The sequence below is a fragment of the Doryrhamphus excisus genome, chromosome 19, assembly GCF_030265055.1.
Source record: "Doryrhamphus excisus isolate RoL2022-K1 chromosome 19, RoL_Dexc_1.0, whole genome shotgun sequence".
Lineage (NCBI taxonomy): Eukaryota > Metazoa > Chordata > Actinopteri > Syngnathiformes > Syngnathidae > Doryrhamphus > Doryrhamphus excisus.
Genome location: NC_080484.1, coordinates 16,509,119 through 16,533,732, shown reverse-complemented (window position 1 = coordinate 16,533,732; position 24,614 = coordinate 16,509,119). Strand labels below are relative to the sequence as shown.

Below are 24,614 nucleotides of genomic sequence, written 5' to 3'. Positions count from 1 at the left end.
ACCCTTCACCCTCACTCCTTCACCCTCACTCCTTCACCCTCATTCCTTTACCCTCACCCTTCACCCTCACCCTTCACCCTCACTCCTTCACCCTCATTCCTTTACCCTCACCCTTCACCCTCACCCTTCACCCTCACTCCTTCACCCTCACTCCTTCACCCTCACTCCTTCACCCTCACTCCTTCATCCTCACTCCTTCACCGTCACCCTCATTCCTTTACCCTCACCCTTCACCCTCACTCCTTCATCCTCACCCTTCAACTTCACCCTCACTCCTTCACCCTCACCCTTCACCCTCACTCCTTCATCCTCACTCCTTCACCTTCACCCTCACTCCTTCACCCTCACCCTTCACCCTCACTCCTTCATCCTCACTCCTTCACCCTCACTCCTTCACCCTCACTCCTTTATCCTCACCCTTCACCCTCACTCCTTCACCCTCATTCCTTCACCCTCACCCTTCAACTTCACCCTCACTCCTTCACCCTCATTCCTTCACCCTCACCCTTCAACTTCACCCTCACTCCTTCACCCTCACCCTTCAACTTCACCCTCACTCCTTCAACTTCACCCTCACCCTTCATCCTCACTCCTTCACCCTTTCTCCTTCACCTTCACCCTCACTCCTTCATCCTCTCCTCTTCACCGTCACCCTCACTACTTCACCATCATTACTTCACCCTCACCCTTCAACTTCACCCTCACTCTTCATCCTCACTCCTTCACCCTCTCTCCTTCACCTTCACCCTCACTCCTTCATCCTCACTCCTTCACCCTCACCCTTCAACTTCACCCTCACTCCTTCGCCCTCACTCTTTTACCATCACCCTTCACCCTCACTCCTTCACCCTCACCCTTTCAGAGTGGCCCCTGACGTGTGCTGAGTGTAATTGAGGAGCAAAGAAGATGTTGCGTGTTGTCAAGTTGGTGAGTGATGATCCAAAGCATGTGGAAGGTAAAGGAAGGTAAAGGTAAAGGAAGGTAAAGGTAAAGGAAGGTAAAGGTAAAGGTAAAGGTAAAGGTAAAGGTAAAGGTAAAGGTAAAGGTAAAGGTAAAGGTAAAGGTAAAGGTAAAGGTAAAGGTAAAGGTAAAGGTAAAGGTAAAGGTAAGGGTAAAGGTAAAGGTAAAGGTAAAGGTAAAGGTAAAGGTAAAGGTAAAGGTAAAGGAAGGTAAAGGTAAAGGTAAAGGTAAAGGTAAAGGTCAAGGTCAAGGTCAAGGTCAAGGTCAAGGTCAAGGTCAAGGTCAAGGTCAAGGTAAAGGTAAAGGTAAAGGTAAAGGAAGGTAAAGGTAAAGGTAAAGGAAGGTAAAGGTAAAGGTAAAGGTAAAGGTAAAGGTAAAGGTAAAGGTAAAGGTAAAGGTAAAGGTAAAGGTCAAGGTCAAGGTCAAGGTAAAGGTAAAGGTAAAGGTAAAGGTAAAGGTAAAGGTAAAGGTAAAGGTAAAGGTAAAGGTAAAGGTAAAGGTAAAGTTAAGGGTAAAGGTAAAGGTAAAGGTAAAGGTAAAGGTAAGGGTAAAGGTAAAGGTAAAGGTAAAGGTAAAGGAAGGTAAAGGTAAAGGTAAAGGTAAAGGTAAAGGTAAAGGTAAAGGTCAAGGTCAAGGTCAAGGTAAAGGTAAAGGTAAAGGTAAAGGTAAAGGAAGGTAAAGGAAGGTAAACATTTAAAGCAACATCAAGGATCTTGAAGCAAATCATAGAAGAATAAGTTCTTGCTTCCAGTTGCATGTATGTTGTCTATGTACATATGTATGTGCTGCCTTTGGCCTGCATGGGGTGGGGTGGGGCGGTGTGGGGGTGGGGGCGGGGGGAGTGAGGTCGTTCCCCGAAGCACCTGTTCCTTCTTTTTGACTGACAGGCTGGTGTGTGCTGGTTCAGCAGGTCATAACTGAGATAGGGGGTGGGGGCGTGTCATGGTAGGGAAGGGAGGCCATGGTGGGGGGGGGGGGGGGGGGTGAAGCAGCACAGCAAGTTCCTATGAGTTCTACTTGTGCTGATGGTAGCGTTAGCATACAACACCTAGCGTGATAGAACTAAATGCCTGTCTATGTTAATATTCATAAGAATGGCATATGCTAAAGTTAGCATGCTAACATGCTAACATTAGTGTGCAACACTTAACATGATAGTGTATCTTTGTATGTTAATACTTCTGAAAAAGTACATAAAATATATGCTACAGTGCTAATGTTAGCATACTAGCACTAAAATCTAGCACTAAAATGCTAACACTTAACACAAGAGCACACCGTGTTCATGTAGGTTTCTACTCGTGAAAACGGTTACAATGTTACTACAATAATGTTAGCGTGTTAGCAATGCTAACCTTAGCATGAGAAAGCTAGCATGAGAGCGCACAGAAAAGTATGGAGTAGTTTAGAAAACGCCTCATTCTGGGGAGGGTGATGCCATTGCTTTTAGCCCCCCCCCCCCAGTTCAACCCCAACAACAGCCGGGACTCCCTCTCTGTTTAACACCTGTCACCCCCCCCCCCCCACTCGCCCCCCCAGGACCCCCCACTCCCGCCAGTGTTAATCCTTCAACCAAGCCTTGCATGATGTTAACCTTTTCCCTTTGCGGTCTCATATTTCTCACTCTGCTTCCTCATCAAAATATTAGCATGTAGCTTTGCCTCCAACACATCATATCGTGATATTTTGGGGATTGACAATTGACATATTTTTCATTTGTAGGGGGTGAAAAGTAAAGCTTATTCTGCAGCCATACTGTACCTCCGTAGGAGACCAGACGAGGTCGTAACGCTGTGGTGGGATGGCGCCCTCATGTGGCCAAACAGTGCAATAATAAAAATAATAATAATAATCTACCAGGGCTCAACCTACCCCCAATTTTGTCTCTCAGGTGCGGCACCGGAGCAGCTAAAAGACACATTGATGACAAGCTCCGTGGAAAAGAGAAGAGTAATCATTTCAATACGATTGATTATTGATTATTGAAATTGTTATTATTAATTATTATTACTCAAATGACATCATCTGACACCTACAATGTCATTTGAGAGAATACATTAACTATAAATAATTCTACAATCAAACATTCACAATTGGAGCGTGAATATTAAATGCAATTTAATATAATAATCATAAAAATCACATCTCATAAGGGCCAGAAAATAACATTTTTTCAAATTATTTCATTTTAAACATTATTATTATTATTATTATTTTGACCATTATAATTACTATTGGATCATATAATACAAATAAATATATTGCGATGATATGAGATTCACTAACCTGTCACAAATGAAATGAAAGTATTTTATTAATCATGAGAATAATCACCATTATTACAATGAATGGGTTATGATAAGAATAACATGATAATATGTGATAATATAACCCACATAAAGAGTTCAGCAAGCAAAAAAAAAAAAAAAAAAAAAATCATTAGCGAGGAAATGAAACCCACGTGGGCTCCTGGCAGCGCGCATGCGCGCACGCAACCACACACAAACACACACGGAATTTATATCTTGCACGTGCTTTCTTTTGTTTGATTGGATAAAAAGCTTCTAAAATGGCGATCCTGGACAAAAGCTGAATGGAGTACGTGAAGTACTGCCCAGGATGTACGTGGAGCACGTGCAGTGTACGTATCACATAACATACGTACATGAAAATCAGCACTAAAAGAAGAAGACGTGGTGTCAAAAGCGTTCTTCCTGGGAGTAGAAATGTTCCATAAAAGAAGTGCAAATGATTCACAGTGTTTGGGAGCGGCCATTTTCAAAGACACTCGTTCTCTTTTCTTGAAGCACTTTGAGGTTATCAATTGATTGATTGATTGATTGATTGATTGATTGATAATGCAATTTGAATGGGTGTGAATGTGGCCCGCTCCACTGCATGGTGGTTAGCGTGTAGGCCTCACAGCTAGGAGATCTAAGTTCGATTCCACCTTCGGCCATCTCTATGTGGAATTTGCATGTTCTCCCCGTGCATGCGTGGGTTTTTTTCCGGGTTTCCTCCCACATTCCAAAAACATGCTAGGTTAATTAGCCACTCCAAATTGTCCATAGGTATGAATGTGAGTGTGAATGGTTGTTTGTCTATATGTGCCCTGGGATTGGCTGGCCACCAGTCCAGGGTGTACCCCTGCCTCTTGCCCGAAAACAGCCGGGATAGGCTCCATCGTGAGGATAAGCGGTAGAAAATGAATGAATGAATGAAATATCCAAACTTTTCATACTCGGAGCGCCGATGGGAAAGCCGGCATCATATATCCTGGAGATATATACGATGTAAAATGGCGCTACCACAGCCACGCCCGGCATGGAGAATAATGTACGGGTTGCCCTGCACTGGTACGTAACTATAACACCAATTTTTAAATATGAGGTAAGATTCCCCGGAAAATCAATAAATTAAACTTAGTGGAACAAAAAATGTTTATATATATATATATATAATATATACACAATGAAATCCATTTCAAATGACATCATAGTCCGACAGGTGAAAGAAAAAGTAACGCCGCAGCGCTAGAAAAGTGCAAAAGGTTGTCCAGAGACCTCCGTGGTGTCACAGTGGCTGCTCGGAGCATGTGCCCGAATACGGTGCACCTTGCTGGGCCACAGCAGGCGGCTCCTCCCCCTCTATGCTCCGGTTCTCCTGATAGTAGTCATGTGATGATATTGATTAGGACTCATCAATCAAATCTAATCCTCCAGGTGTGTCGATATGAAATAGTTCTGCGTCTTGACAAGTAGAACGTCGTCTGGCTTTTATGACTTTATGAGTGCGGTAAAGAAAAGGAAAGCCATTGAAAATGAATGCTAGAGGGGTCATGGAGGTAAAGTAAGGACCTTTTAGGGTTTGGTTTCAGCTTCCCGGGAAGGGAAGTGGCGTGCACCCAGAGGACCATCAGTAAAGTATGGTTGGCAGTGAAATGGAATGGGAATGGGAATAACATACATTCAGAGAAAGAATCCCAGAAATATTGCAAGTGCTCCCGTCTTTGTACGCTAGTTACGCTTCCGTTTCCGACTCGGAATTTTCCAAATGCGACACAGTGGAGCTGTACCATTCGGCGGGTTCCTCTTCTTCCCCGTGTCCCGCCTGCACGCCGCCGCCGCCGCCGCGCTCGTTGAGCATCTCCATGGCGACCTGGTGGTAAGGGTGCTTGCGTTTGGTGTGACGCCGCAGGGTGTTGCGCTCGGCGAAGCGCGTGTGGCAAAGTTGGCACTGGTAGGGTTTCTCTCCCGTGTGGACCCGTTGGTGGCGCTGGAGCTCGCCCGCCTCCCTGAAGCGTTTGGCACAGATGGGGCACACGAAGTTCCTCTGGCCCGTGTGGATGTGCTTGTGTCTCTGTGGGAGGGACAAACACTGTCACGTGACGGCGGTGCCTCGCTGGCGCCGTTCATTCCAAAATGGCGGCTGCTTCATGCTTGAACGCGGTCTAGTAGTCTAGTAGTAGTCCAGTTTGCTAATTCTACGTATTCTACCCCCGAATGAAGTATTTTCAAGCATGAAACGAAATACCTAAATGATCTAAAATACAAATACAACTCTAACTGTGCGTGTAGTATTAAACATTGACCACTAGGTGTCGCCAGATTATTAATATAATAATATTCACACACAATAACAACCTGGCCGCGTCTAAAACGCAACCCATTACCTCCGACATCACTTCCTGTCCGCCTGGCACTAAGGTCCCCGAGGAAACTCCAGTGACTTTTATTTATTACATCTTATTTGTCGTATTTATTCTAATTATGTGTATCGTATTTATCTTACTCACATAGTTACATAGTTACATAGTACATCATACTTATGTCTAATATGTCTCATTTTCTCTGTTATATCTACTATATTGGGTAGTAGGAGTGTAAAGGTGACTATAGGGGTGTTATTTCTTGTCTAGAGGGCTCTAACCATGTTAAAAAGTGTATTTAGAAGGTGGTAAACAAATATTCTAGGTCTTATATGTTTTATTTTCTCTTATGATATCTACTATATTATATATACACAATATTGGGTTCCAGGAGTGTGAAGGTGACTATAGGGGTGTTATTTCATGCCTAGAGGGCTCTAATGATGAAAAGATGTATTTATAGAGTCATAAACAAGTCATTTATGTCTTATTCTCTCTTATGATGTCTCCTATATTGGGTACTATATTGGGTAATATGAGTGTGAAGGTGACTATAGGGGTGTTATTTCATGCCTAGAGGGCTCTAATGATGTTAAAAGGTGTATTTATACAGTCATTAACAAGTCATTTATGTTTTATATGTCTTATGCTCTCTTATGATGTCTACTATATTGGGTAATAGGAGTGCAAAGGTGACTATAGGGGTGTTATTTCATGCCTAGGGGGCTCTAATGATGTTAAAAAGTGTATTTATACAGTCATAAACAAGTCATTTATGTTTTATATGTCTTGTGCTCTCTTATGATGTCTACTATATTGGGTAATAGGAGTGCAAAGGTGACTATAGGGGTGTTATTTCATGTCTAGAGGGCTCTAATGATGTAAAAAAAGCCTATTTATAAGATTAGAAAACAAGTTTTCTATGTCTAATATGTCTTATTTTCCCTGTTATATCTACTATATTGCGTAATATGAGTGTGAAGGTGACTATAGGGGTGTTATCTCATGTCTAAAGGGCTCTAATGATGTTAAAAGGTGTATTTATACGGTCATAAGCAAGTCATTTATGTCTAAAATGTCTTTTCTCTTATTATGTCTACTATATTGGGTAATAGGAGTGCAAAGGTGACTATAGGGGTGTTATTCCATGTCCAGAGGTCTCTAATAATGTTAAAAAGCTTATTTAGAGGATAAACAGGAAACCCTTTTCTATGCCATCACGACAAAAATATTCTGTTTAGTTATATTGAATCCTATTTCGCGGAAATTCACTTATCGCGGCCGGGTCTGCAACCGATTAATCGCCATAAATGAGGGCTTGTTCCTAATATTGTGTCACCTCTTGTACAGCCAAAACATTAGAAACAACCTTCAAGTGTGATTTGGGGCGGTTCTACCGCAGTGCAAAACACGCTAATAACAAAACATGTTGTTACATTCACGTCAGAGCGGTGGAAGTTCCAGCGGATCATTTTCATCCAGATCTTCCATTGGATTCCCTCACATTGTTCAGGTGTGCCGACAGCGATACGGTAGATTTCACCCGAGGATAACACTTTCATATGAATGTTGACGGCAATAGCATATTTGCCGTCGGTATGGTACCTTACTGCACTTGTGCGCTGGTGCGTTCAAAGTCACTTAAACCTGACTAGTCTCTGGGAAATGGGGAAGAATAAAAACACTACATTTGCAGTGCTAGTTCTGCTTACTCATTTGTTGTGGTTTCTTTTGCTAGCATCACAGTTTATAGTTAAGCTAAAGATTTAAAATGCTGATAAACATGCTAATATTGGATATGAATTACTGTCCAAAGTTAGCATAATTATTTATTTCATGACTAATCATATCAAGACTTCCTGTTTTGATGGCGGCCATGTTTGCACCACAACATGATCTTAATGTTAGCATAAAATGCTTCTGCTAATAACCGGTCAATCCCACTGAGGAGCTAATGCTAAAAGCTAAGCTAACATTAGGCAGCTGTGTGTCACATGACTCGTGGATTTAACCCTACCCCCGTTTTGACACGGCGGCCATGTTTGTTTGTCTAACCTGCAGATGGCTGGAGCGCTTGAAGGCTTTGCCGCACTGTTGGCAAACGTGCGGCTTCTTCTGCGAGTGTGTGATGCGGTGGCGCTCCAGGTCGGAGAGGTAAAAGAAGACCCTCGGGCACAGCTGGCAGTACAGCACCCGGCGGGCGGCCGGGTCGTTGGGCGAGTCAGCAGGGGAGAGAGGGTCCGGCGGGTCGAGGGGCTCCAGTTTGGGCGGCGACGGCGGAGCGGCGGAACTGGAGAAGTACAGATGGTCGTCCAGAGGTAAGTGCTCTGTGTCCGGTTGGGGGTCAGGGGCCGGGGACTGGACGTCTGAGGGGTCGGGGGTCAAACTAGTCAATGGCTTGTCGCTCGGGTTTGAGACTTGCTCGGCGGATATGGCTTCACTTCCACGGGAGTTTGCGTGACAGAGCGAATCGGCGAGATGAGGCAACAGGTTCCCCTGGGTGAAGGAGACGGGGGCGGCGATCTGGGACAACTGACCCGTAGAGGGATCTAGGACCGCGATCGGGGTGGAGGTAGACTCACTTGAGGACAGCAGAAGGAACATGGGGGCGGAAGCACCGGGCGCAAGAGACAGGCTGAGCGGCGCCGAGGACAACAGAATGGGGGCGCCGGACGAGGCGCCGGTGAGGATCTGCATGGCTTGACCGGGCACCGGGGGCAAGGTGTCGGAGGGCGGCGAATCCACAACCGGCGACGCCATCAGGTGACGAGAAGGTGCATCGTCGAAACTTTGGCTGAGGTTTTCTTCTGAGGACACCCCCGCCGTCTGAGGGGCCCGGGACGCCGTGGGGGCGTCCACTTGTGGCACCCTGAGTCCATCCGGGCTGAGAGTGTACGGGATGCCCTGGTCGTCGATGAGGAGAAGATCATTGGTTGAGGTGGTGAAAAAGGAGGGCAGGTCTTCGTTGTCCTCCTCCACCACGTCTCTGTCGGCCTCGCCGTCGTATTCGTCCACTTCCATGATCAGCGAGCTTTCGCAAGCGTCCAGAAAGCGTCCGTATCTCGTCTCTCGGTTGTCACGTCTCTTGGGTAGACTCAGGTCCAGCGGTTCGCTCTGTTCCTCCGCCCGTTTTGTCCCGGGCTGTAATTTAACGCCGTTGAGCACCGGCCAATCAGATCGAAGCATCTCCTCCTCCTTGCTGGTCTTCGCAACAGATATTTGGTTTGTTTCTAAACAGGAACCAGTATCTTTGGTCAGGGTGGCGGCAGAGGCGTGAGCCACCATTTTGGCTCTGATTGGCTGCCTTAGTTCATCACCGGCTTCCTGGAGGGCAGGTTCATAAGTCCCGCCCACATGTGGCTTTCTCCCATTGATTGGCACAGCATCCCAGTCGGACGGGAGGGCACCCTCTGAGTCCTCTGTGACAGGCCTGGCTGGTTCTCCACCATTTTGGACCTCCGGACCGCCTCTTGACAGCACTGCAGCCAACTGGGAAGCCATTTTGGGTCACAGCCATTTAGAGAGCTACAATGAAAAAGAACACAAGGAGAGATTTGGAGGTGGTGACACGTGCACTTGGGAGAATATCGGGGTCAAGTGAAGAAGCGGGATATGCTAATGAGCGTGCACGTGAGCTCGGAGCAAAAAAAAAAAAAAAAAAAAAAAAAAACAATAACAAAGCGTCCTATTCGATGTGGCGTTCATTGACGTTACGGTAAATGATTTAATCAATAAAACATCTCAACGAGGTCGAGCTGGGGGGGGGGTAGTTGAACCACGTCCTCTCTCGTCTACTTCCTCATCTAGAACGTAGAAGTCAGAATACTTTTCACGAGAGAAAGCGCTAAGAGACGATAAGGTGTCCGCGTAGGGACGCCATTACGCACTGTTCAGGGTGCGAGCTGTCAGTGCGCCGCGACTGCCGGAGCTCGAACCTGCGACATCGCCGGCACCGGCCGGCCGGCACACTGACGCAGAGAGAAGCATGCACACGGGATATTTACGCCTTGTGTGGAGAAGAAGGAGAAGAAGAAGGAGAAGGAGAAGGAGGAGGAGGAGGAAGTGTGCTTCCTCTCGCACCAGGCGAACCTCGAACCTCCAGCCAGCCATTTTAAGAAGCCCAGGGTCCGAGCAGCGAGCCTTCCCGCTTTTCAGGACAAACTTTACGGCCAGAGCTTCTTCTGCTGCTGTTGCCTCTGCTCTAGTCGATTTAAAATGTCTCTTTTTTTAATGCTTTCATCTTTAAAAAAACATTAAAAAAAAACAAAGTGTGCTCCACCCATGCAAGCCGCCGTGTTGGTCGGGAAGGGACTGGCTTACCCGAACCGTGCAGACTTCCGGAGGACCAAATATGTCTGAGCCGTGTGCAGGGTGATGCTGCCTGGGCTCGGCGAGGGAGGGGTTAGGGGGAGTTGCTATGGCGGAGCAGCCTACCGGGTCCGAGCAGCAGCCATGTTCAGCCTATGTAGAACCTGCAGCCCCAACGAACCTGAGTGTGCTCTCTGTGGGGGGGACACCGGGACTCGCACTTCCTGTTTGTACCCGCACAAAAATAAGAGCTCACCTTTCTTTCTGTAATGTACTCACAGGGTGCAAAAAATATACACAAAATACTATCTACAGTACATACATTAATATCAATAATACTCATCATTATATGTAGTGGAATAGTCAAAATGCTATTATATATGCTTGCTAATTCTATTCAAATTCATGCCAGTTTTTCCTGCATTTTCTGAATAAAAATATAATCGATACAGAGTATAAACAGCTGAATATGATCTGAAAGTTGCAGTCAAGCTAACATATTTACTTGGTATTATTTGATAAACATTTTTAACCGCGTTATGTTATCATGCGCTTACTATGAAGCGTTGCGTTCAAAGACACCGCGTATTTTACGACGAATTCACTGGTTTCCAATGTAGGTATATTTTTAAAGGGATTTCCGAGCGTACTTAAATGCATCAAATTGTACTTTCGCAGTAAGAGTTAGGTTGCTGAGGGGTAAGAATATCCACGTTTTCTTTGTCTTCCTTTTTATTTTGACCACACGTACACTACACCGTGATAGATACTGATTTTCCGAGTGTCCCTGAAACGCACCTTCGCTGTGGTGTCGTGACAATAAGCAAGTGTGGTTCCGTGGAGGAGTAGAGACGTGTTTTGTGAGTAGGAGATAGATATATTTTGTTGGAAATACTCTCATGTCGACGTGTTCGGGTCAGAATAATGTTATAGCGTGTGTGTGTGTGTGTGTGTGTGGGAACAGTACACTATGCTTCCGTCTGACGTCATAACATATAGGCGTGGCTTGACAGGATGCGCGCACTTTAAGCTAAATATTTTAACGTGATTAAATCAATTAGTTTCCGCCGTTAGGTACAGTGTTTACAATACTATTTAACAGTATTTGTTATTGATCCAGCATTTTTGTGGATTTTTGATCAAAAAATATTTTTTTATCTCAGAAAATAGTTTATTTTCCACAGAAAGCACATATCACATATCACTAAGTGAGTCATTGTTTATAAATACATAGTAATACAAGTCCAATTTTGGCATGTTTGTGTCTTTATACTTCACTAAAAATGTTTGTTCACACTTTGGTGGTCCTTGAATGCACCATAGTTGAGCAAGAAGCAACAAAAGAAAAACCCTGCTGGCTAGCTGGCTAGCATAAGTTCATATCAGACGGTAAAATGTTACCGGATTTTGTATGCTAGCGCTAGCCTGACGACCAGGCTAAAGGCTCTGACTCCGTTTGTTCTATTGATCATCTTCCATGATGATTGATAAGTAGTGAGCATACATTTTATATGTTAATGTGATGAATGATGAATGAAGTGTGGGAGGCATACCTGGATTGTGTGTCGGGTGAGCAATAGCAATGAAAGAGAGAATGTTGATCTGAAACGGGAGAACGTTAAGCTAGTATTTGTTGGAGTATTTTTATGATGATATGATTTTTTTTTTTTTTAGGAACGCGTAATGACGCTGAAGGTACTAACAAGCGTGTCGACATTTTATTTCAGGTAAATCAGTAAAACCTCCAAGTCTGGATGCGTGCAGTCGTGCACAAAAAAGACGCCGACTGTGTACATCACCAGCAGGGGTGTCCGAACCCAAACACCCCCCCAGACACTTTATTAGGTACACGGTCTATTTAATAGTTCAATGAGAAGATGTACCTAATGAAGTGTCCATTATCATGCTCGCTATTTACAATGTCGATTGCCGGGGCGTATGAGTGAGGGATTAAAGCCTGCAGTTTGATAGGACGAGCACCAGGGGGTGCCCGCAGGGTGCCCACGGTGTTTTACGAGTGCCTTCCGAGGCGGGTCAGAAGGTCGTCTCCACCACGGCCGGATCGCAGGCTTCAATCTCAGAGACGAGACGATGAGGGAAGAGCTTATACTGCAGCCATGTGGGCTCTGCAAATCGGAGAGAGGGTGATAAATATTGCACCGCCCTCCAACTGTCAACACCGAGTCCCATCTGAGAGAAAAAAAAAACAAAACAAAAAAAAAAACAGTGCACCCCACCCCACACAGATGGTTTACCGAGGTAGCAGTCCGGCGGCTGCAGCTCGCCGTCGACGCACGTGCGCGTGGCGACGAAGCTGCAATGCTGCTGAGGGTGCTTGCAGTAGAACGTCACGCTCTCCCCGTGAGGAACCATGGCGTCTGTGATGTCAAAGGGCCAGCGCTTCACGCCGTCAATCATCACGCGGCTTCTCTCGGCGGGAATCATGCAGCGAGCTTGGGGACGGGGGGGAAAAGAAAAAAAAAAAAAAAAAAAAAGTACATTCACGGCCCACAACGCCTCACTAGCCTTCATCCGTCACGCTTTTGAAAAGATAATTATCAATGATGAGTCAAATGTACGTACTTTTTTAACTAAATGAAGTATTTGTCACGCATTAAAAGGCTAAAGGAAGAGCAAATTCAAAAGATGCATTCAAGGACGTTGAGTATTGTACGCTGGCGCTAGGTGTCACTCATACTACTGTCATGTTTGCACCAGACTTAATGGTCGCAAAGACAGGCTGTCATTGGAGACACAATAAGATACCGAAGAAAAACACCCGACTACTGATGCGGCCTAACCCACACCATATTTACTGTATTGGGTAATAGGAGTGTAACGGTGACTATAGGGGTGTTATTTCATGCTGTGGGGGCTCTAATAATGTTAAAAAGTATATTTAGAAGGTGGTAAACAGGTTTCTATGTCTTATTTTCTCTTATTATATCTACTGTTTTGGGTAATAGGAGTGTAAAGGTGACTATAGGGGTGTTATTTCATGTTATGGGGGCTCTAATAATTTTAAAAAGTATATTTAGAAGGTGGTAAACACGTTTCTATGTCTTATTTTCTCTTATTATATCTACTGTTTTGGGTAATAGGAGTGTAACGGTGACTATAGGGGTGTTATTTCATGCTGTGGGGGCTCTAATAATGTTAAAAAGTATATTTAGAAGGTGGTAAACAGGTTTTCTATGTCTTATTTTCTCTTATTATATCTACTGTTTTGGGTAATAGGAGTGTAACGGTGACTATAGGGGTGTTATTTCATGCTGTGGGGGCTCTAATAATGTTAAAAAGTATATTTAGAAGGTGGTAAACAGGTTTTCTATGTCTTATTTTCTCTTATTATATCTACTGTTTTGGGTAATAGGAGTGTAAAGGTGACTATAGGGGTGTTATTTCATGTTGTGCGGGCTCTAATGTTAAATAGTATATTTAGAAGGTGGTAAACATGTTTTCTATGTCTTATTTTCTCTTATTATATCTACTGTTTTGGGTAATAGGAGTGTAACGGTGACTATAGGGGTGTTATTTCATGTTATGGGGGCTCTAATAATGTTAAATAGTCTATTTAGAAGGTGGTAAACAGGTTTTCTATGTCTTATTTTCTCTTATTATATCTACTGTTTTGGGTAATAGGAGTGTAAAGGTGACTATAGGGGTGTTATTTCATGCTGTGGGGGCTCTAATAATGTTAAAAAGTATATTTAGAAGGTGGTAAACAGGTTTTCTATGTCTTATTTTCTCTTATTATATCTACTGTTTTGGGTAATAGGAGTGTAAAGGTGACTATAGGGGTGTTATTTCATGTTGTGCGGGCTCTAATGTTAAATAGTATATTTAGAAGGTGGTAAACAGGTTTTCTATGTCTTATTTTCTCTTATTATATCTACTGTTTTGGGTAATAGGAGTGTAACGGTGACTATAGGGGTGTTATTTCATGCTGTGGGGGCTCTAATAATGATTATAGGGGTGTTATTTCATGCTGTGGGGGGCTCTAATAATGTTAAAAAGTACATTTAGAAGGTGGTAAACAGGTTTTCTATGTCTTATTTTCTCTTATTATATCTACTGTTTTGGGTAATAGGAGTGTAAAGGTGACTATAGGGGTGTTATTTCATGTTGTGCGGGCTCTAATGTTAAAGAGTATATTTAGAAGGTGGTAAACAGGTTTTCTATGTCTTATTTTCTCTTATTATGTCTACTGTTTTGGGTAATAGGAGTGTAAAGGTGACTATAGGGGTGTTATTTCATGCTGTGGGGGCTCTAATAATGTTAAATATTATATTTAGAAGGTGGTAAACAGGTTTTCTATGTCTTATTTTCTCTTATTATATCTACTGTTTTGGGTAATAGGAGTGTAAAGGTGACTATAGGGGTGTTATTTCATGTTGTGGGGGCTCTAATAATGTTAAAAAGTATATTTAGAAGGTGGTAAACAGGTTTTGTATGTCTTATTTTCTCTTATTATATCTACTGTTTTGGGTAATAGGAGTGTAACGGTGACTATAGGGGTGTTATTTCATGTTGTGGGGGCTCTAATAATGTTAAAAAGTATATTTAGAAGGTGGTAAACAGGTTTTCTATGTCTTATTTTCTCTTATTATATATACTGTTTTGGGTAATAGGAGTGTAAAGGTGACTATAGGGGTGTTATTTCATGCTGTGGGGGCTCTAATAATGTTAAAAAGTATATTTAGAAGGTTGTAAACAGGTTTCTATGTCTTATTTTCTCTTATTATATCTACTGTTTTGGGTAATAGGAGTGTAAAGGTGACTATAGGGGTGTTATTTCATGCTGTGGGGGCTCTAATAATGTTAAAAAGTATATTTAGAAGGTGGTAAACAGGTTTTCTATGTCTTATTTTCTCTTATTATATCTACTGTTTTGGGTAATAGGAGTGTAACGGTGACTATAGGGGTGTTATTTCATGTTATGGGGGCTCTAATAATGTTAAATAGTCTATTTAGAAGGTGGTAAACATGTTTTCTATGTCTTATTTTCTCTTGTGAATGGTGCCCTGTGATTGGCTGGTGACCAGGCCGGTGGCCTATGTAACTATATGATCTCGAATGTGCACTTCGATGATGCCGATGGTTCCTCTCACCCCTGCAGGACGGCGGCGCCGCACTCCAGCTGCCGTCGGCCAAGCATGTGACCTTCTGGGGTCCATCCAGCCAAAAGTTCTTCTTGCAGAGGTAATGGATGTCAAAGCCCACCTCGTACTCCGTCTTTTGGACCGCCACCACGTAGCCCTGCTCCACCTCTCTGGGGGGCTCACAGTACACCTCTGTGGGGTCGCAGACAATAACCTCATCATCATCACAGCTACCTCACAGAAACCATCAGGATCTGGTCTGATGTATGGATATTGTGGAAAGGAGGTGAACAAGCGTGTGGAGAAAAGTGTCAGCGGTGATGTGTGATAGAAGAGTTTCAGCTAAAATAAAAGGAAAAGGTTTACAAAACTGTGGTGAGATCAGCCATGTTGTTTGGTCTAGAAACAGCGCCGCCGAGGAAAAGACAGGAAGCAGAACTGGAGGTAGCAGAGATGAATGAATGCTGAGGTTCTCATTGGGAGTGACCAGGATGGATAGGATCGGGAAAGAGTACATGTTAGAGGCCTTGGAGATAAAGTCAGAGAGGCCAGACTGAGATGGTCGGAATATATTGGTAGAAGGATGCTGCGTTTAGAGCTGCCAGGTAGGAGGCGTAGAGGAAGACCAAAGAGGAGGTTTATGGATGTAGTGAAGAAGGAGAGACAGATGCGGAAGACATGGTTGGATGGAGGAGATTGATTTGCTGTGGTGACCCCTGAAGGGATAAGCCGAAAAAGAAAGAAGAAGAAGACAAACTATATTGTTCAATTGATAATTAATATACCCAAACATATACTGTTTTACATATACTGTCAATAAAGACTGAAGATGAGCTGGATGGTGCATGCAGTACCAGTTGTGGCCACAAGAGCGCAGTAAAGCGCTATGAAAAGGACAGACTATTCTTTTTTTTGGTGCTCCTTTTTCGCTCCAATTGCAGCAGAAACCCAGCAAAACCAACACGTTAGGCGCTTGTATGACTTACTTTTGCAGATGGGGTGAGGATATTGCCAGGTTTGATTATCCTGGCAGTAATTTTCACTGCTTCCCACTATGTCGGCCCTGCAGGAAATTAAAAAAAAAAGAGAGAGTTAAAAAAGAGAAGAGAAGACTGGCTGACAGATGGCTCCTGAGTGACATGTGACAGTTTATAGGAGGGAAAAAAAAAAAAAGGTGCGAATGATTCCTTTTCCTCCCCACCCCTCATTGAGGGTGTCTCATTTCAGTTTGTCTGGCTCACAACTCCACTCATGGATGAGTCAGTGTGAAAAGGAGTCCATTCAACAGCACCCATTTAGCTCAATGGAGAGAGAGAGAGAGAGAGAGAGAGAGAGAGAGAGAGAGAGAGAGAGAACATCAGCCGGGAGATCCAAATCATCCCCTTCCTGCATGCATCTCTCCTTCTTCACACACTGTCACATCCTCCACATCCACCTCCGTAGCACTTCAGGCTTTTCTTTAAATGAATCTCCATCCTACACAGACCCCCCCCCCCCCCCCTCCCGCCCAATCTCCTAGCTCACCCTGACAGGCAGCTGTAGCGGATAGACGTCCCCACGGCGCCGGCGCCCTCGATGCCGAAGGTGCTGGTCACATGGTCAGGAAGGGGGCAGGTCAGGAGTGTGGGAGATTCTGCTTTTGGAGGTCACAGAAGGACAGAGCGTGTATGATAATAATGCTCACTTTGGACGACTGAAACACACCACAACACGTATTTATGATGATAAATCCTACTTTTATAATTCATCTGTCATCATCTAAACAAATACCCATTTTGACTCCATTTTATTTCCAGAAAGGGAAATAACAGGACTGCATTCTCTCTATTGATGTGTAATACACACAAAGAATGTATGTGCAAATACTGTTTAATACATTGTGTATTAAACAGTATTTGTACATTTGTACTGTCAATCAAGCTCAATGATAGCAAACAGCAGAAAACAGCAAAAATGGTAACACGTTAATGTCAGCATGCTAGCAATGCTAACATGTTAACTGTTAACATGCTAACACCTAACATGCTAACACCTAACATAAAAACACTATGAAAATGTATAGCTTTGAACACAGCAAAAATGGTGACATGTTAACGTCAGCATGCTAGCAATGCTAACATGTTAACTGTCAACATGCTAACACCTAACATGCTAACACCTAACATGAAAACACTATGTAAATGTATAGCTTTGAACACAGCAAAAATGGTAACATGTTAACATCAGCATGCTAGCAATGCTAACATGTTAACTGTTAGCATGTTAGATGTTAGCATGTTAACAGTTAACATGAAAACACTATGTAAATGTATAGCTTTGAACACAGCAAAAATGGTAACATGTTAACGTCAGCATGCTAGCAATGCTAACATGTTAACTGTTAACATGCTAACACCTAACATGAAAACACTATGTAAATGTATGGCTTTGAACACAGCAAAAATGGTAACATGTTAACGTCAGCATGCTAGCAATGCTAACATGTTAACATGCTAACACCTAACATGAAAACACTATGTAAAGGTATAGCTTTGAAAACAGCAAAAATAGTAACATGTTAACTGTTAACATGCTAACACCTAACATGAAAACACTATGTAAATGTATAGTTTTGAACACAGCAAAAATGGTAACATGTTAACGTCAGCATGCTAGCAATGCTAACATGTTAACTGTTAACATGCTAACACCTAACACGAAAACACTATGTAAATGCATAGCTTTGAAAACAGCAAAAATGGTAACATGTTAACGTCAGCATGCTAGCAATGCTAACATGTTAACATGCTAACACCTAACATGAAAACACTATGTAAAGGTATAGCTTTGAAAACAGCAAAAATGGTAACATGTTAACTGTTAACATGCTAACACCTAACATGAAAACACTATGTAAATGTATAGCTTTGAACACAGCAAAAATGGTAACACGTTAACGTCAGCATGCTAGCAATGCTAACATGTTAACTGTTAACATGCTAACACATAACATGAAAACACTATGTAAATGTATAGTTTTGAACACAGCAAAAATGGTAACATGTTAACGTCAGCATGCTAGCAATGCTAACACATTAACTGCTAACATGCTAACACAGAACATGAAAACACTATGTATGTAAGTGTATAGCTTTCAAAAATAGCATAAATGGCAACATGCTAATGTTAGCATGCTAGTAATGCTAACATGTTAACTGTTAACATGCTAACACAGAACAAGAAAACACTAGAAGTAAGTTTATAGCTTTGAAAATAGCAATGTTAACATGCTAACTGGTGTCAAACTCAGGGGGCGGCTGACACAGTATTTGGGGCACACAATCAACGTTGCCTTCATCATGCGTGTTTTTACGAATCCACCCTGGAATTGCGAAGATATACTGTAGTAGAAAATGAGAGGTCTGTGCTCTCTTGTGTGAGCTCTTCTATTCAAGACGATGCCCTCAAAAGTCACACACGGTCACAGATTTTCCGTGCGGCTCGTTCGAGCGGGAAGTATAACCCAGCTGCAAGTATAACCCGTTAGGACGCTTCATTGGTTCCAGACCCCACTGCATTCAATGAATCCCTGCCACATAGGATTAAATATCAAATATTTACGTAGTTAGAGCCTGGAAACCCAATTTATAACCTGGCAAATACATATTTAACATTATTAGTCATGAAATAACCTTTCCACTTCGATTATTCTTGGTTGACATCACATTGCTCAACTCGGCCGCTATTAGAATAGCCTTGGGATGGGAACGATTTTCGACTCGGCACTAGTTGTAAGGGGACTGTTTTGTGTGGGACACTACACCGGAAAAGAGTCGAGGCTAATTTGACATTTTGAGAATTGTACGTGGTCTGGAGTTGGAAATAAAGTTAAAGTAAGCGAGTGTGCGGCACTAGCCGTTTACTCTTTACAGTTCACGGAGAAGTCAGCGACTCGAGTGAAACTGCCGCTAGCTAGCGAGCTAACGAGCTAGTCAGCTAGCCGGTTAGCCTTAGCGGCAAAAAGTTGAATAACATAGCCTTGGGTCATATTTTTGCAAACGGGGGGCAAGATATTATGAAAAAAATACAAAACAATATAATGTGTCAAAAGATAATACTTTTTTTTCCTCAATCCGAGGCGAGCAATAATTCCAGAACCGTTTGGTCACAATGCCTATTGCGCATTAACGGTCGTCTGTTTTCTAACGGAGATCCGTTGACAACCCGATCACCTTTGCTTCGGTTATTGTTATCAAGTTCATGGCTGGGGGGGGGCTGGGTGTGCGGATCCATGCTGATACTTCCCATACCAGCTCTCCATGCTCTAAAAATCGACACTGAAAGCAGAATGTTGATACTTGGGTGAGTGAACAGCCATGTTTGAATTGTCAATAAAGTTTTCATCCTCATCGTAGGCCTTAATAGTACTTGACTTATTTTATGAATTAGTTTTTATTAATTATTTTTTATAAATTAATATTATATTTTATAATTTTTCATTTTAAAATACCATTTTCACATATTTGATATTAGTCTCCTCTTTTTTCTGATGTTTAATATTAGCTTGGCTATACTGTAACTCACCTCTGCTACCTCGACTCATACTTCAGGCTGTGAATTAATCATTTATTTCAATGTATCATTTTTATTTCATTCATCAAGTCATTAAATGCCTTTTATTCTTTACGGTGCGATATGAAATGCCCTACTTTAACTCAAATAAATAAATAAATAATCACATCATTGATATATTCCAATTATTCATCCATTCATTTCCTCATTAGGGTTGGCGGGGGTATGCTGGAGCCTATCCCAGCTGACTTTGGGTGAGAGGCGGGGAGTGGACTGATGGCCATCCAACGGCGGGGCTCCCACACACACACACACACACACACACACACACACACACACACACACAGGGAGAACATGCAAATTCCACACAAACCCAGGTTTTTCCAGCATACTACATATCACTTGTATTTCAACACGTTATGGACCAATAATGGACCAAACCACTGCCATTTATTCATGCATTCATCTCTGAAAGCCGTGGTAATGCGACGGACGAGTGTACATACAGACAGGAAGAAGGTGAAGAGGTGACGGCGGTATGACGGCTATGAAAGGTGCTTTTGTGTCTGACGTCCTTAGATGAGGCGCTAGCGTGGCTTTGCCTAACGAGTCCCGTGTGCCCGTTTGCAAATCCATCCATCAAGAGCGCTGTGCACGGTGGAGGCAAGCGCGTATCAAGCGATGCCTGAAGGGGGCCACCTTCGCTATCTCTTCACATGTAGAATGTAAAGTGGAGATGCCACCCACACATGCCATCAAGCGGGTGCATCATCGCCACCTTTAGGAAGGGGTTCTGCATGAGAGTAAAAGCGTGAGCCTCAACAACACGCCCCCCCTCCCCTGGAGAAAGCCGCTTTTGGCTCCCCTTGCAGAGCGAGACCTTATCTGAGGCCTCTCACGTGGAAGAGGATGAGAGGAGAAGAAGATGAGAAGCAAAGAGGATGAGAGAGCGGGGAACAGAAAGGCCTCGAGCAGCATGACCAGCGCAGATCTTTCTCTCTACATCTCACTCCGTGGACTGCCATGGGCCACCCACACACACACACACACACACACACAAAGAGAAAAATGTACCCCTCTCCATGCACACACACACACACACAGCTCTGTGTGCCACTTTGACAGTGATCGGCCGCCCACAGCCTCTCAGCAGGCATGAAGGAGCTCCACTCACACTCCAACACACACACACGTTTTAAAAACCCACCTACCTTCTGCCTTGGTCTCTCAGCAGCATGCACGGCTACTCGAATCACACAGCTCCCAATCCTATCCCCCTTTCACAATGCAAAGTGTGCGGTGCGTTTGTGTGCATGCGTGCGCCACGCCAGCCTCAGACCTTTAAAGCTCTTGTAAATTAGCAGGAAATGAATGTGAAAGTGTAGTAGGGCCCAATTCCTGCTCCACTTAACCATTCACTCGTTCATTGTCTGCGCTGCTCGGCTTACTTAATCATCCTCGTAGGAGCACCGGGAAGCTGGAGCCTATCCCAGCTGGACTACTGGTCACCAGCCAATCACAAAGCACATATACTAGATGTGTAAAATATATTATTTGTTTTATTTGTAATGTTTATTTCTAATCCACTGCATGTATGTGGTGCATAATGTTATTATTTATTATATTCTACATATTTTCTGATTATTATTGTTATACGTATGATAATAATTGTTAATAAAAAGGTAAAGTATATAAGGAATAGTGTGGCTTCATGAAGTCACATATTGCTTATAACAGATGCAACCTTTACTTTTCACCAGCAGGGGGGGATATTGCTGTCTTATTTGATCCATTTCCAAATAATTTCAAAATAGAAAGTCACCAGTAAGAAGACTTTTGTGATCAATACGAGTATTGATCAGTGAACCAGCAAAGGTTGCGGTGACAGCAACCCCGCCGGGCCCATCCTTTTTGTTTTTCATTTTCTTTGTGTGCTGATTGAGGTGGTCACCGTAGTCCTGCGCGGTGGCTCGTATGACGGCTCACCGAACACACTTTGTTAAGCTTCGTGTTATGGGCCTGCATTTTATGGGCCTACCCACTTGGCTTGCAGACTCGTGGGGTGTTCTCATTCGTTATAGTTTTGTTTATACAAGAGCTCTGCTATTGCGGAGTTCAATTTACTCATGAGTGGGCGGTTTGTGACGACGGGGTAGGCTAAACTTGAGCTGCTTAGGTGCCAAGCAAACAAAGGAGGCGTATTACTCGACCTTTATCACTCGGAATGTCAATATCCCTTTCATTGGACGCTCACATCTCCTCTCCGCTACTCACCTTGCCTTCCCAAACTACAATGAGCTGATGCTAAACAACACAAATTTTAGCCTGAATTCATTTATCAGAATGAATGCTTCCAATTTCCCACTCCTAATATGTATAAAGATTAGTGATAGGTAGACGCTGGAGATATGACATCATGTGAAAGAGGTTTATGATAACGCTTCCTATGCATATGAGCACAAAGCTAAACATTTACCGCTAAATATCGATTGTGGTAGCGCAGCTGCGGTTGCTACGGTGATAAGAACATGATTCACGGTGTCTTTCATAAAGATGAAGAAGCGCTACCTTGGGCCTGGCATCAACGTCGAAGCCTTCCCCTGTGCTCCACTAAAGATGAGCTTCTCCTCACCTGCGCAGATGGGCTCTTCTCCGCTCCACTGGCGGTCGCCTTGACAACGGCGAATGGCGGCATCCAAGCCGCTGGGCAGAGCCAATCCCGGCTTGCATCGCACTTCCAGCAGGGCGGAAAAGGAGGGGGTGGGCGAGAGGAGGCGAGCCACCGAGTCTTCTCTGGGGGGAAGAGGCCAAGGACAAGTACGACCTGAGGAGAGAAGATGCGCTCAGTGTGCGGATCATGTTAACTGTTAACATGCTAACACCTAACATGCTAACACCTAACATGAAAACACTATGTAAATGTATAGCTTTGAACACAGCAAAAATGGTAACATGTTAACGTCAGCATGCTAGCAATGCTAACATGTTAACTGTTAGCATGTTAGGTGTTAGCATGTTAACAGTTAACATGAAAACACTATGTAAATGTATAGCTTTGAACACAGCAAAAATGGTAACATGTTAACGTCAGCATGCTAACAATGCTAACATGTTAACTGTTAGCATGTTAGGTGTTAGCATGTTAACAGTTAACATGAAAACACTATGTAAATGTATAGCTTTGAACACAGCAAAAATGGTAACATGTTAACGTCAGCATGCTAACAATGCTAACATGTTAACTGTTAACATGCTAACACCTAACATGAAAACACTATGTAAATGTATAGCTTTGAACACAGCAAAAATGGTAACATGTTAACGTCAGCATGCTAGCAATGCTAACATGTTAACTGTTAGCATGTTAGGTGTTAGCATGTTAACAGTTAACATGAAAACACTATGCAAATGTATAGCTTTGAACACAGCAAAAATGGTAACATGTTAACGTCAGCATGCTAACAATGCTAACATGTTAACTGTTAACATGCTAACACCTAACATGAAAACACTATGTAAATGCATAGCTTTGAACACAGCAAAAATGGTAACATGTTAACGTCAGCATGCTAGCAATGCTAACATGTTAACATGCTAACACCTAACATGAAAACACTATGTAAAGGTATAGCTTTGAAAACAGCAAAAATGGTAACATGTTAATGTCAGCATGCTAGCAATGCTAACACGTTAACTGTTAACATGCTAACACAGAACATGAAAACACTATGTATGTAAGTGTATAGCTTTCAAAAATAGTATAAATGGCAACATGCTAATGTTAGCATGCTAGTGTGCGGATCTCCTCCATCTTGGGCCTCACAGCTCGGCAAATCACTTCAAGGGATGATACTTTAAAAAAAACTTTAGAGGAGTCTTGCTAAAATGTGAGGGGTGTACTGACCTGTGGAAGATTCTTTCATTGTGTGTTGACACAGCTGTGTACACACAACACACACACACACACACACAACAACAACAAATAAGTACCTGGAGCCACACAGCTGAGACCACAATGGCCGTCGCAGAGACACTGACGCTTGCTGCCACAGTCATTGTCCACTTTACACGGACGAGGACACGTCCTCTTCCGCTCGTCTCCCAGAAGTCTCTGCGGGCAAGACTCTGTTGGGATAACACACACGTGTTACACTTCCTGGCAGTTGGCCCTTTTGTTTACCTTCTCTGCATTCATGCCCTCCACCTCCTGTAAAAACAACAAGAGCAATAACATTTTGTTGTCCTAACGCAAAGCCCGTGTGGAGGTGACGTTTGCCACCTAGGTTGCCTTTTTGGGGGTTTTGATGCTAGCCTTGTTTGTGCTAGCAATCAGTGTCCAAACACGGGGGGCCAGAGGTGGGGGTAGCAGCTTGTGATTCATCTTCTGTCGTTTCCCAGAATGAAAACACGTGTGCTACTGTATGTATTCCCCAACACATACATGTAGCATGCTACTTCTCGACCGCCGCATCCTAAAGACTGAAGATGTGGCAAAAGATGCATGTTAGCATGCCTTAATGCAGCACTTTCGCCACAACCCACGGGGGGCGCCACTATCGTCAAAACACATAAATAAACATCAAACATTCACTCCATTGCAAAAATACAGGTAATATTTGAATCAATATCACATTTTTAAAAATGCCAATAATTCACATAATAAGGCAAATATGTTAAAATACACAACAATTTGAAAATTAAAAATGTACAAGCAGATACAAAAATTACAGTGGCAAAAATGATTTGAAAATGAGTACTACATGAAGTACATGTGGTATCTGTAGCATGTGTAGTACCTGTAGGCTGCAGGGTGACGGTTGCAGTCAGAGTCCAGAGGCAGAGCAGTAGCAGCAGCAGCAGCGCACAGTCCATCCTTGAAACCCGGCCTGCGACCTTCTGGGGATGGGACGTGGGGACATGTGGCTTTTGGAAGGAAAAGGGTGGTAGTGGTGGGGGGGGTGAAGAGCAGGCGGACTGGGTAGGGGGTCAGCAAAGAGAAGAGCAGGAGGGAGGGCGTGGAGAAAGGAAGTGAGATTGCAACACAT

General features: G+C 43.4%; 2 protein-coding genes across 5 annotated transcripts; both read right to left on the bottom strand.

Moving 5' to 3' along the window:
- Positions 1-4,389: 4,389 nt before the first annotated feature.
- On the bottom strand, positions 4,390-11,471 carry LOC131107589 (zinc finger and BTB domain-containing protein 7B). 3 transcript variants are annotated; one of them, XM_058057769.1, is made up of 3 exons: positions 9,613-11,471; positions 7,664-9,133; positions 4,390-5,319 (listed from the first exon to the last, which is right to left on the bottom strand). In XM_058057769.1, the coding sequence occupies exons 2-3, from the start codon at positions 9,107-9,109 to the stop codon at positions 4,981-4,983; spliced, it is 1,785 nt and encodes a 594-aa protein (XP_057913752.1). In that variant the 5' UTR covers positions 9,110-9,133; positions 9,613-11,471; the 3' UTR covers positions 4,390-4,980. The 3 variants fall into 3 exon arrangements, with proteins under 3 accessions (XP_057913752.1, XP_057913754.1, XP_057913755.1); XM_058057771.1 differs by having other exon boundaries at positions 9,698-11,471; XM_058057772.1 differs by having other exon boundaries at positions 9,929-11,471.
- A 149-nt stretch (positions 11,472-11,620) lies between these two features.
- Positions 11,621-24,535, bottom strand: ntd5 (ntl-dependent gene 5). Of its 2 annotated transcripts, none has more exons than XM_058057774.1 (8): positions 24,366-24,535; positions 23,560-23,694; positions 22,202-22,393; positions 16,543-16,654; positions 16,005-16,081; positions 15,028-15,210; positions 12,172-12,369; positions 11,621-12,042 (listed from the first exon to the last, which is right to left on the bottom strand). In XM_058057774.1, exons 1-8 carry the CDS (start codon positions 24,439-24,441, stop codon positions 11,951-11,953), a joined length of 1,065 nt encoding a protein of 354 aa, XP_057913757.1. In that variant the 5' UTR covers positions 24,442-24,535; the 3' UTR covers positions 11,621-11,950. The 2 variants fall into 2 exon arrangements, with proteins under 2 accessions (XP_057913757.1, XP_057913758.1); XM_058057775.1 differs by having other exon boundaries at positions 16,543-16,651.
- Positions 24,536-24,614: the final 79 nt, after the last annotated feature.

Coding starts and splice junctions, on each gene's coding strand:
- LOC131107589 (XM_058057769.1), bottom strand. CDS start 9,109: ATGGCTTCCCAGTTGGCTGCAGTGCTGTCAAGAGGCGGTCCGGAGGTC. Junction 5,320..7,663: donor AGCGCTCCAGCCATCTGCAG/GTTAGACAAACA, acceptor TCCCTCCCACAG/AGACACAAGCACATCCACAC.
- ntd5 (XM_058057774.1), bottom strand. CDS start 24,441: ATGGACTGTGCGCTGCTGCTGCTGCTACTGCTCTGCCTCTGGACTCTG. Junction 16,655..22,201: donor AGAAGAGCCCATCTGCGCAG/GTGAGGAGAAGC, acceptor GACCTCCAAAAG/CAGAATCTCCCACACTCCTG. Junction 12,370..15,027: donor GGCGCCGCCGTCCTGCAGGG/GTGAGAGGAACC, acceptor CCCGTCCCCAAG/CTCGCTGCATGATTCCCGCC.